The sequence below is a fragment of the Heteronotia binoei genome, chromosome 13 (assembly GCF_032191835.1).
Source record: "Heteronotia binoei isolate CCM8104 ecotype False Entrance Well chromosome 13, APGP_CSIRO_Hbin_v1, whole genome shotgun sequence".
In the NCBI taxonomy this organism is placed as follows: Eukaryota; Metazoa; Chordata; class Lepidosauria; order Squamata; family Gekkonidae; genus Heteronotia; species Heteronotia binoei.
Genome location: NC_083235.1, coordinates 65,986,826 through 66,000,175, shown reverse-complemented (window position 1 = coordinate 66,000,175; position 13,350 = coordinate 65,986,826). Strand labels below are relative to the sequence as shown.

The window sequence follows — 13,350 nt, the reverse complement described above, 5'->3', positions numbered from 1 at the left end:
GACACCCTGTGAGGTAGATGAAGACATTGGATTTATGTCCCGCCCTCCACTCCGAAGAGTCTCAGAGCGGCTCACAATCTCCTTTCCCTTCCTCCCCCACAACAGGCACTCTGTGAGGTAGATGAAGATATTGGATTTATATCCCGCCCTCCACTCCGAAGAGTCTCAGAGCGGCTCACAATCTCCTTTACCTTCCTCCCCCACAAAAGACACCCTGTGAGGTGGGTGGGGCTGGAGAGGGCTCTCACAGCAGCTGCCCTTTCAAGGACAACCCCTGCCAGAGCTATGGCTGACCCAAGGCCATTCCAGCAGGTGCAAGTGGAGGAGTGGGGAATCAAACCCGGTTCTCCCAGATAAGAAGAAGATATTGGATTTATATCCCGCCCTCCACTCCGAAGAGTCTCAGAGCGGCTCACAATCTCCTTTACCTTCCTCCCCCACAACAGACACCCTGTGAGGTGCGTGGGGCTGAGAGGGCTCTCACAGCAGCTGCCCTTTCAAGGACAACCCCTGCCAGAGCTATGGCTGACCCAAGGCCATTCCAGCAGGTGCAAGTGGAGGAGTGGGGAATCAAACCCGGTTCTCCCAGATAAGAAGAAGATATTGGATTTATATCCCGCCCTCCACTCCGAAGAGTCTCAGAGCGGCTCACAATCTCCTTTACCTTCCTCCCCCACAACAGACACCCTGTGAGGTGGGTGGGGCTGGAGAGGGCTCTCACAGCAGCTGCCCTTTCAAGGACAACCCCTGCCAGAGCTATGGCTGACCCAAGGCCATTCCAGCAGGTGCAAGTGGAGGAGTGGGGAATCAAACCCGGTTCTCCCAGATAAGAAGAAGATATTGGATTTATATCCCGCCCTCCACTCCGAAGAGTCTCAGAGCGGCTCACAATCTCCTTTACCTTCTTCCCCCACAACAGACACCCTGTGAGGTGCGTGGGGCTGAGAGGGCTCTCACAGCAGCTGCCCTTTCAAGGACAACCCCTGCCAGAGCTATGGCTGACCCAAGGCCATTCCAGCAGGTGCAAGTGGAGGAGTGGGGAATCAAACCTGGTTCTCCCAGATAAGAGTCCACACACTTAACCAGTATACCAAACTGGCTCTCCTAGCATTAGCAAAATACTTACTGTCTTCAGTTCAAGTTGCCAGCTTTCAGTTGAATACTATAAAGTTCAAGGACCACTACAAAAATGGAACACTCATGCAGATCCTGTGAATTTAGGGGGAGGTATTTGTGAGTTTCCTGCATTGTGCAGGGGGTTGGACTAGATGACCCTGGAGGTCCTTCCAACTCTATGATTTGCAGATAAGAGTGCCATAGAACCACAGTTTCTTAGTGAATCCAGTAAGGAAAAAATGCCTGAAGAATAAAACTTTTCATACATCCCTACCATGGTCACCTTAAACACAGACACTGAGTTAACACACAGTCATACCAGGAAGGATCTGGGTTTCTGAGAAGGGGGCAGCCTCTTCTGTTTATGTTAATCAGATTCTAACAACATTATAGTTCTCCTCACAGCATACCTAAAGGCTGTAAAGGTCAGAGACTGCCTAGTCACAAACGCCAAGATTTGCTAATGGACATAAAATGAATACACACACACACAGAGTTGACTTTTTTCCTTCTAGTAAACAGATTTTTTTTCTTCTTGCATTTGACAATACAAACATTAAATCAAGAAAATAAAACATTCAAAGAGAAGAATAATTTCCACAACATATGTAGACAAAACGGGAGAGGGGATCAAGACAGCGATTAGAAAACATCTCATTTCAGAAAGTGAAACAGTTTTTATATAAACTGTTAATTACACATTATTACTGAAAACCCTGATGAGCTCAAGCTCTGTGGTAATACACTTGGCTCTTTTCAGTAGCCATGTTAGACCTGAAGACTCAGCTTTTCTAGTCAGAACAAGAACAAATCCCCAGCCAAGACCATTTCTGAAGCTTCCTTCTCAACTCAGATGTTGAGTGTGACAAAATATTTGAAGCCTAAGTGAGGCAACGCAACAGAAGTCTTGTTGTCCCCTGAATGATAACCTTACTATCACTTACAATCTTTTCTAATGAATGATTATTCAGAAAAGTGATAAAAAGACGAGTGTTAGGGATGGAATTTCTAGTCACAGGAAAATGCAACCTCATGAAAAAGGAAGTTCATTCGCTTCCAAAATGGAGATCAAGGAATCAATTTTTTTTTTAAAAAATCCTCCATATTATCCTAACGCTATAGTCCCCCCCAAACAATCAGGTGTATTCCTATCATGATCCAATTGGATTTTTCCAACAGGAGTCAGCTAACAACAACAACTTCTGCTATTTTAGGTATTCACATTTAGATGTTTTTGCAACCAATGCTCTTTAAAGAGTACTAAGCTCATTAATATCACTTTAGGTGTCTTAAGCTTGGTACCGTCGAACCTTGGCCTGAACACAAGTTTTCACTGAGAACAGTGCTGCATTGGGGGGAAAGAATACCAGCATGTTTCTCCTCAATGCAGTGATGTGAACAGCACTCTGCTTGGTCCCCATATTAGTTTCCAATTCACAGATCAATTAACCCCTTGCCATACACTCATATGAAACCTACTGAAGTATTTATCGACAGTGTATAAAAATCTCATCATCCTTTAAAAATGCATTTACTTTCCCAGAATTGCACGGGAGTGGTCATTGTGCCATTTGTTTTTCATCAAATTACACAGGATAGAAAAGATTGTGCATCCCCCAGGCTAAGAGAGGGGGGAAAGGGTAGGGTAGGAGTGGGAAGAAGCTCTCCCCAAGAAACTGGAGTCTGATAACGAAAGTCAAGGAAAATCAGGCCAGATTTTATGGTATTGCCCGCACTTCTCCTCCCGGCTTGGGGATGAGACACTTCAAAGATTGCTGAAAAGTTCATTTTTCTTGCTCCAGTCCATCTGAGGTGCCCTTTTGCTGGTGCGCTTCTGGTGAGCACGTTCCTTGGCCACTGCCAGGGGGATGTCCAAATCAAGCACTGGGTCAGATACGGAGCTGCGGTTCTCTACCTTCTCCTGAGAGTTGAGCTGCAAGAACGAGACAGCAAATGAAATCAGAGTTCACTGCAAACATGAGGTCACTGCTATCCTACCCAATCTCCATCTCTTCTCCTGCCTCTATGTATAGCCCAAGGCTGCAGACCAAGGCTGGACATATTCTGGGTATAGGATTTGGATGGGCAAAGACACATATCTATATTAATATATTTTGACAGGCCTGGCAAGTTTACACAATTTGTTCTCACTAGAATTCTTGTGTTATCGTTAAAAATGACTTAAGGCAAATCTAACCATGGGGGCAAAGCAGCGGTGATTATCTTAAGCCTGATTCTGTGCACTCATGCATCTCAGAACCCTCTGGAACTCCTGATGTCACTGGAAGCACCACGGGGTTCCTAAAGCCTTCAGCCACTATTCTCAAGCAAAGACACATGCTTCTGCTGTAGCAGTGGGCCCAACTGGCCAGCCAATAGGCAGGACTGCCCTCCTCTGCAGTGCCTCTCCTGTACCAGTGACTGAGGCTCCAAGCACAAGTGTCTGGCATCCTAGGAGATCTATCTCCCATGAGGCCCTTCAGTAACCAATTTTAAAAACAGGCAAGATGCTGATGCGGTGGGAAGGGGGGGGGGAGAGAAAAATGAGTTAAACAAATAGAAAGATATTAGGAATGTCTATCTCCCATCTTTTTTTTCAGTCCAAGAACTCTCAAGGGAGCTTACAAACCAAGTAAGCACAAAAATGCAGAGCTGGATCCTATGAAACACATGGAGAAGGGAAGGTGCTCATGGACACGAATCTTTCCTGCCTACCCCCTTCTGTGTGCAACCCTTTCCTCAAGACCCCAGTCAAGTTCATGGGTAGTGAAACCCACGCAGCCTGCCTTCTGCCAATAGAACCTCCACTGATAGAAGAGAAAGATGGCAGCAATTTTGCCCAGTTTCCCCTCTTCATTGAAACTTCTCAGGCTGGACTGGGTTTTTTCCTTCGCGTGGGTGCAAGGAAATTCCTGGGGAAAAGGAGAAGGTGGAAAGAACTCCAAGCACTTTTATGCTCAGTGGACTTTTAGGCACACTAAACGTTTACTAGTTTGTGCAACTTTGACTGAATGCTCAGGATAGTGTTTTCATTCATTTTCCTTATATTGACGTTAATCCTAACAAGACCTCATGCTGAGGTCACAGAAAGGGTAACAAAGTTTGAGCCTACTGATGACCGCAAAAAACTAAAGCACTATTTTCTCTTGTTAAATGGTATCCTGTGGCATGTTTAGGCTATTGGCCTTAATGTTGCACAAGTGTAAATAGAGTGTGTTCCCCCCCAGAGACATAAATACAACACTGTGCGTATTAAATGTTGCTTCTCTCTTATACTCTGCTCATCTCTGCCCCACAACAGCTACACTGTGCATGTTTTGACCTGTTGCAGTATGATACCTCCCAGAAAAAACTCCCACAATGCACAAGGTCTGTGCAACACACTGACTTCCAACACAGACTCTTGTACTTAATCCTATTTGCTTTTTGCCTTGCCCAGAAGAGCCACAAATCTGGGCTACATATACACCACATTTTCCAGAACATCCATAGAATCCAATAAGCCTGAAATTTATTCTAGGCACTCAGCATCTCCTTTATTTTTTTCCCCTCTGCAGGAAAGGAAAAGGGTTGGCAAAGCTTTGATTACTTTACATTGTCAAAAAGGGGGAAGGGCTCTTGACAGGCAAGTTTCCCACCACAGAGCAACAGGATATATTTGGCCTTTCTTGGGCAAAATCCCCATGCCACTCCAAGTAATATTATGGAGTGCACTTGGCCTCCCTACACCATCTGTCTGGTACACAGGTTGTTTTTCATACCTCATGGTGAGTCTCATTCACAGTGGGGGAAGCAGGCAAGTGGTCAGGGCTAAGAGGACTTTCACAGATGGGCTCCAGCTGCTCATCTTTGCTGTTCTCCTGAAAAGAGAGACCAAATCCTGGAACTTAAGAGCCATATAGATACTTAGCAGAAATGGAGGCAGAGCAATTTTTCTCATTCTGGCCAGCTCACACATTTGGTGAAAAGACACACTCCTACATCTTTTCTAAAAGAGTCACTCCTACAGAGATGCTTCTACATTTTTGCTGAAGAGTGAGGATAAGAACGTAGTTAGTGATACTTACTTATAATGCAGTGAAGCACTTTATAGACATCATCTCAATAATCCTTAGAGTGACCCTAATGAGTAATAAGGTAGGTAATGATGACCATCGCATTGCAGATGCAGGGATAGCGGAGGTACAGGCATAGTTTAACTAGCTCTGCCATTAACTCAGCAGGCATCTTAACTTTTCAGTCAGGAACTTGCATGTTTACAGTACAGCAGTTGACAACTCCAATGGACGAGACAGTTCATGCATATCATTCAGCCCAGAAAATGAGAACTCCAGGTTCAGGCAGCCCCAGTTTGCCTCAATGTTATGCAAGGAACTGGAATCTATATATGTCAAGACAGTGTGCGTTTGCAATAAAAAAGGCCAATGCCATGCTGGGAATTATTAGGAAGGGAATTGAAAACAAATCAGCCAGTCTCATAATGCCCCTGTATAAATCGATGGTGCGGTCTCATTTGGAGTACTGTGTGCAGTTCTGGTCGCTGCACCTGAAAAAGGATATTATAGCATTAGAGAAGGTGCAGAGAAGGGCAACTAGAATGATTAAAGGGCTGGAGCACTTTCCCTATGAAGAAAGTTTGAAACGCTTGGGACTCTTTAGCTTGGAGAAACGTCGACTGCGGGGTGACATGATAGAGGTTTACAAGATAATTCATGGGATGGAGAAAGTAGAGAAAGAGGTACTTTTCTCCCTTTCTCACAATACAAGAACTCGTGGGTATTCAATGAAATTGCTGAGCAGACAGGTTAAAACGGATAAAAGGAAGTACTTCTTCACCCAAAGGGTGATTAACATGTGGAATTCACTGCCACAGGAGGTGGTGGCGGCCACAAGCATAGCCAGCTTCAAGAGGGGTTTAGATAAAAATACGGAGCAGAGGTCCATCAGTGGCTATTAGCCACAGTGTGTGTGTATATATAAAATTTTTTGGCCACTGTGTGACACAGAGTGTTGGACTGGATGGGCCATTGGCCTGATCTAACATGGCTTCTCTTATGTTCTTATATTATATAGCGAATGCTTTGGTGTGGTTACGTGAGTGGGTAAATCTTATAACCCTAGAATTCTAATGATTGAAGGGCATGATCTTAATGATTGGATGGCATGCACATACGTGGAATATGACCCAGGGATATAAATATTTTAAAACCCACTTGATACGTAAATCGCTAAGCGAGGTATGAAAGGAAATAAAGAGAAACGTACACCAAAACCCCGAGGTAGATCTCTTCCATTGAAGCATAGGTTCAACCTCAGTTAATAGCAAAAACTAAAATATTTAGATATCAAGAACTATTAAAGGAAGATGATACCTTGAAAACTGAATTAGAACTGGAATCCCAAGACATAAAACTAGACTGGTGGTTAACTCTGCAGGTGAAATCGAGGTTTAGCAAAGACAAAATGATTGGTTTCCACTCAAGGAATTTTGGTTTTGATAAAATGTTACTCGATAGGGGGGGGAGAAACCTAAAAAGAAATTTTGTAAGTACCTCTTGCAGAGGAAAATGGAAGACAAAATGGTGAAGGAGACGATGATAGAGTGGCCTAAAAATTTAGGACATAACATTATGGAGTGTGAACTATAAAAGCACAAAATCAGTAAATTTTAAAGAAAACCTTTTAAAAATGTTTCATAGACGGCACATTACACATAGTTTCCCCAATAAAAATAAGAAAACCTTTTTTGGGGGGAAAACATTAAAGCATGTCAAGCATGCATATTTCTAAGCACAAGGGTGGGTTCTTAAACAGAAGAGAGGACGTTAGTATCCACCGCCTCCCTCCCTTTCCCTCCCCAAAGATTGGGCAAACAGTAATTCCATCTAGCAGCAGGGCTGTGAGGTGCCTCTCCCCCACATTCACACAGACAGCTCTTATCAGGTCTGGAAGAAGAGTGAGAAATGGAGATGTTTTTAATAATCTACATTCCTTAGTAGTAAATTAGATACTATGTACCAACCTTTGAACCCATGACTCAAAAAAGCATCTGTATGTTATCCTTTGAACTAATTCTATATATAGTAACAGTATAATCATGTATATGTCATTACTTCCAAGGATTCTGTCCTTGGTAAAGCTTCAGTGTTTCTACAATAAAGCACCTTTTGATTTCACAACAAAAGACTGATTATTGAGAAATATCGATGCTTGACACCATTACAAAAACTTGGCTTTAAACCAGATAATGGTTTTTGAGGCAAAATTTTAAACTGTTTTAGCTCTTTCCTTATTCCCTCAAAATGCTAAACTGTTTTACATAGTTGCTACACATTCAATTCACATATTGTACAATTCTCAAGGTCTCTTGGTCACTTTAGATTCCTCATTTTTTTGTAGCTTGCAAAAGAAACACATAACTGGCAATATGTGGACAAAGATCAAGAAATGTCAAACCATGACAATTTTAGTCCCTACAAATATTTGATTCAATCCACAGAGGCTATTTCCACACGAGTTACCTGCCCTGGATTCACTGCTCTTGGGAAGTGAGGGTTATATCTCCTTTTCCACAGAGCATCATGGCACATTTGTGCACTTCAAGGGATTTTCTGGCTTTCCTCTCATCTTTCTTAAACCTGCTTTGTTGCAAAGTTTTGGGAAATGCTGTAGTAAAAGCAAAGTGGGGGAGGGGCTGTGGCTCAGTGGCAGAGCATCTGCTTGGCATGCGGACGGTCCAAGGTTCAGTCCTCAGCATCTCCAGTTAAAAGGATCAGGAAGTTGGTGATGTGAAAGACCCTTGCCGGACACCCTGGAGAGCCACTCCCAGTTTGAGGAGACAATACGGACCTTGATGGACCAATGGTCTGATTCAGTATAAGGCAACCTCTTGCGGGTTCACAAAGCCTGCAGGGCTGCCCTGTGGGGAGAAGTTTGGATCCCCACCCCCAATATGACAGCTATTTTTCATGTCAATATTCCTGCACTATCCATTTCTTCCATCTGCCACAGGGGGCTTTTAAAATCAGTAAATGAATATCACTGCAGCAATATAGCAATCTGTGTGAGATCAGGCTCCCTGAACTCCATACTTTCAGTAAAGAAGTCTCTAGCCCCTTTCATTGTTGAAATAGATGGGAAAGGGGATCACTGTAGGCAGAGGGGAGGAGGAGCACTCCAGAGCTTCGAAAGGGGATCCAGGGCTTTTTTTGAGCAGGAACGCAGTTCTGGCTGGCTTGGTGTCAGGGGGTGTGGCCTAATGAGCCCCTGCTGGGCTTTTTCTACAAAAAGCCCTATGTAAAACAATGGTGATATCAGGGGGTGTGGCCTAATGTGCAAATTAATTCCTGCTGGGCTTGTTCTACAAACAAAGCCATGGGGATTGCTATAGGTAGAGGAGAGGAAGTGTCGGCGAAGCTTTGATGGCTTTACGTTGTCAAAAAGGGGGAAATAGTAAAAAGTCTAATAGCACCTTTTAAGACTAATTTTATTGTAGCATAAGCTTTTGAGAAACACAGCTCTCTTCATCAGCTGCAGCTGATGAAGAGAGCTGTGTTTCTCAAAAGCTTATGCTACAATAAAATTAGCTTCATCTGATGAATAATAATAATAATAATAATAAATTTTATTTCTATCCCGCCCTCCCCACCTCGGCAGGCTCAGGGCGGTTAACAACATTTCATAAAAACATATAATGGTTAAAACTTTTACATTTAACAATATAAAACAGTAACATTAACTTAATAACATTAAAACAATCCAGTAAGTGCAGTTATTCAGCGGTGTGGTCTTAACCGCATTGGCGGGTGCTTAATTGCCGATCTTCTTAACAGTCCAGGTATGCAAGTTTTAAAAGGGCGGTCTTGCAGGCCCTGCGGAACTGGTCAAGGTTCCGCAGGGCCCGCACCTCCTCGGGGAGTCGGTTCCATAGGGTAGGGGCCGCGACTGAAAATGCCCGTACCCTAGTATTCTGATATTTAGTCTCCCTCGGCCCGGGGATGGTCATTAGATTTTTCCCAACTGATCTCAGTGCCCTCTGGGGTTCATACGGGGAGAGACGGTCCCTCAGGTAGGTAGGTCCTCGGCCATATAAGGCTTTAAAGGTAATGACCAACACTTTGTACTGGACCCGGTATATGATCGGCAGCCAGTGCAGTTCACGTAGCCTCGGCTGTATATGTTCCCGTTTTGGGAGTCCCAACAACAGCCTGGCCGCCGCGTTCTGCACTAACTGCAGTCTTCGAGTCCGGCACAAAGGTAGCCCCAAGTAGAGAAGAGAGCTGTGTTTCTCAAAAGCTTATGCTACAATAAAATTAGCTGCATCTGATGAAGAGAGATGTTTCTCAAAAGCTTATGCTACAATAAAATTAGCTGCATCTGATGAAGAGAGCAGCGTTTCTCAAAAGCTTATGCTACAATAAAATTAGCTGCATCTGATGAAGAGAGCTGTGTTTCTCAAAAGTTTATGCTACAATAAAATTAGCTGCATCTGATGAAGAGAGCAGCGTTTCTCAAAAGCTTATGCTACAATAAAATTAGCTGCATCTGATGGAGAGCTGTGTTTCTCAAAAGCTTATGCCACAATAAAATTAGCTGCAGCTGATGAAGAGAGCTGTTTCTCAAAAGCTTATGCTACAATAAAATTAGCTGCATCTGATGAAGAGAGCAGCGTTTCTCAAAAGCTTATGCTACAATAAAATTAGCTGCATCTGATGAAGAGAGCTGTGTTTCTCAAAAGCTTATGCTACAATAAAATTAGCTGCATCTGATGAAGAGAGCTGTGTTTCTCAAAAGCTTATGCTACAATAAAATTAGTTAGTCTTAAGAACATAAGAGAAGCCATGTTGGATGAGGCCAGCGGCCCATCCAGTCCCAACACTCTGTGTCACACAGCGGCCAAAAAAACCAGGCACCATCACGAGGTCCACCAGTGGGGCCAGGACTACTGGACTCTTTACTATTTTGCAGGAACAGACTAAAATGGCTAACTTCCTCCGGATCTATGAAAAGGGGAAAGCGCTTCCTACAGGCAAGTTAAAAAAAACAACTTGGAAGCTCCTCTCTGTGCCTCGCTTGCAATCATGTCGTCCCGTTGTGAGGAAGGGCGGACTATAAATCTACTAAATAAAAGAAATAAATAAAATGTGGGACTGCAGAGAAGCCACAAAGATGTACTTCTATAGACACCGCTGTCCTCACCTTCTTAGGGAGCCTTTTACACAAGATGGGAGCCGCTACTGGAAAGCATTGGGCTCTAGCAAATGCTGAAGAGGCAACTTTAAAATGGGAATAACCAGAAGATGGCAACTGGAAAGAGTATAATTTGTGCTTCGGTTCCAAGCTTTGGTTCCAAGCCAGTTTGGTGTAGTGGTTAAGTGTGTGGACTCTTATCTGGGAGAGCCAGGTTTGATTCCCCACTCCTCCACTTGCACATGCTAGCATGGCCTTGGGTCAGCCATAGCTCTGGCAGAGGTTGTCCTTGAAAGGGCAGCTGCTGTGAGAGCCCTCTCCAGCCCCACCCACCTCACAGGGTGTCTGTTGTGGGGGAGGAAGGCAAAGGAGATTGTGAGCCGCTCTGAGACTCTTCGGAGTGGAGGGCGGGATATAAATCCAATATCTTCTTCTACCTCACAGGGTGCCTGTTGTGGGGGAGGAAGGTAAAGGAGATTGTGAGCCGCTCTGAGACTCTTCGGAGTGGAGGGCGGGATATAAATCCAATATCTTCATCTACCTCACAGGGTGTCTGTTGTGGGGGAGGAAGGGAAAGGAGGTTGTGAGCCGCTCCTAGACTCTTCGGAGTGGAGGGCGGGATATAAATCCAGTATCTTCATCTTCTATCTTCTGAATGGCTTTAAAGGTAACTTACCACCACCACCTTAAGTTGAACTCTGAAAACTGGAAATCAGTAAAGCTGTTTTAAACTAATCTAGATGTTTTCTCCTCAGCTAGTCCCTGACAATCAGGTCACCGCAACAGACACCAGAACACTCGCACTTGGCACACAACAGGGGGAGCGGATTGCGCTAATCTGGCACTTACTTATCAGGTTTTTTTGGTGGGGGTTGCCAAGCAAAGAATGCAAACATTGATTTCTGGAGAGAAATAATTATTCCTAGCCTATTAAATTTGATTTAAATGAAAGCTGACAAATTAAACTAAATGCACATCATTGAAAGGACTGGGAAGGACTTAAGGAAGACAGACCTGCCCTTGCCACGACAGACATATGAAAGATATGAGGAAGGCACAAGAGTTCTCTCATTTCTTCCATTTTGGAAGAAAGCTGACACTCAAAAGGCTCCATTCAGGTACAAAACTGGCTAAGGGGTGCGATTGCATGCTTTGTCCTATCACATGTGAAACATGACTGATAATTTCCTGTTGTTCCTTGAACTTCTAATTTGTTGCAACATATGAATTCAATCGCTTGGACAAAGAGGATTTAGATCAGAATCCGTTTAAGTGGAAGAAACAAACATCTACTTGTCCAAGTTGTCCTCATTCACACTTGACAAACTGGGAGGTGAATTAAAGACTTCTACAACCAAGATGTCTTAATACATCTCTGTGTTGGGAAGTAACTCATAAACGTGGCAATAACCAGGTTTGTGCCCATCACAAAACCAAGCCAATGTTTACGATGTCTGAATGCATTCAAAAGAGAAGTTTGGTACTCTAGAAGATAAGAGCTCTTGGATTATTACGAGTATAATCAACTCTGGTCAAGGGAAGAAAGCTTGCTTCTCTCCCCTCCCCCCCCCCCCCTCTCTCAACAACTAGACTCACATTCAGGCTTATTTGCGGCTCGGAGCCTTTTGCAGGTGTCGCTTCTCACTTTCACTTGTTATCTGGCAAGTAGTGCTAGAACCTTATTTCCAATTCTGATGGGATTCATTGTATTGTGCTATGGATGGGTGATTCATCAGCTTGGCATGCAATCATAGCCACACTCGCTGATCGTAATGACAAAAGGCAGAGATATTTCAAAATAAGGAGTTTACTATCTTCACTGACTTTATCTTTAGTCCGGGAATGTCCTTGTTCTGTCCCCTAATGAATATTATAATTGGTGCCCTGCCCTTCTTTTGAGCTTCTAATGAGGCTTCCTTTCTGGCCTGTGTTTAATTAGGTTTTGTGTTTTCAAAGCAGACTGGAAGTAACATGGCCTTTTGGAACAGCAGCCCTGACTGTGGGTTTCCACCCACAGGCCGAAGAATGAGCTATTTTGTTCCAAGATAAGAGGCAGGCCTAGCTATGAGTGACATGCCTTGGAGGGCTCTCCCTCCCCAAGAGGTCAGCTTTGCTCTTCTACAGCACAAATCAGAAAAAGCAGCAAGATGCTCACCCGCTCCCACTCTCCCTCCTAGTTCAGGGCAGATACCACACGACTCAGAGCCATTTTAAACATTCTGCATTTCTTACACAGAAAGACTTCCGTATAGGGGAAGATTTCACCACAAGCGTCTTGCATACTTAAAACACCAATTATACAAAAGTTCAGGGGCACTCTAAAGGCTAGCAAAAGTTAATTCCAACATAAGATCATTTCAGATAGGTTTCTGGAGAGAAATAATTATTCCTAGCCTATTAAATTTGATTTAAATGAAAGCTGACAAATTAAACTAAATGCACATCATTGAAAGGACTGGGAAGGACTTAAGGAAGACAGACCTGCCCTTGCCACAACAGACATATGAAAGATATGAGATATGTGTTGTTCTGCAGTAAAAGAGCAAGATTTGAGTCTAGGAGCACCTTAAAGATACCTGGCAAAGGGAGCCTTGACTCTGGAAAGCTTATGCCCTGGAAATCTTGTTGCTACTGAACTCAATTCTCACTGTTCCGGCATAAGCTTTTGAGAGTCAGAACTCATTTCATCAGCTCCATTGAGGTGTTCAGCCACAGCAGATATCATCTCTCAGGCAGCAAGCAACAGAAAGTGAGGAGTGAGGAGATGCCACAAAAGAAAGATCTGCTTGAAACAGTAACAAAATCATTTCACTCAGAGAGGATAAGGACCATTCCCTACTGTAGAATGATGGTCAGAATAAGGACTAACATAGAATTAAATCTAACTGGGGCTGGGGACTGCAGGGTGAAACATAAGCAGATCCAATCAGGGCAGTGCAGAGAATTCATAAAAGTGAGCAGTGCATGGTCACCCAAGTAGATATGCCCATCACAAAGGAGTCTGGCCAGCTGTCATAGTAGTTTCCCATGCAGAAGTGCTTTCTG

The 13,350-nt window shown here is 43.8% G+C and overlaps 1 protein-coding gene across 1 annotated transcript in view; it reads right to left on the bottom strand.

Moving 5' to 3' along the window:
- Positions 1–1,612: 1,612 nt before the first annotated feature.
- NHERF1 (NHERF family PDZ scaffold protein 1) overlaps positions 1,613–13,350 on the bottom strand; it is an 83,039-nt gene continuing 71,301 nt past the window's right edge. Inside the window, exons 5-6 of the mRNA XM_060252329.1 lie at positions 4,878–4,976; positions 1,613–3,049 (exon numbers count right to left, since the gene is read on the bottom strand). Coding sequence (XP_060108312.1) covers positions 2,882–3,049; positions 4,878–4,976 — 267 coding nt within the window. The 3' untranslated portion in view covers positions 1,613–2,881. The remainder of the gene's footprint in view (positions 3,050–4,877; positions 4,977–13,350) is intronic.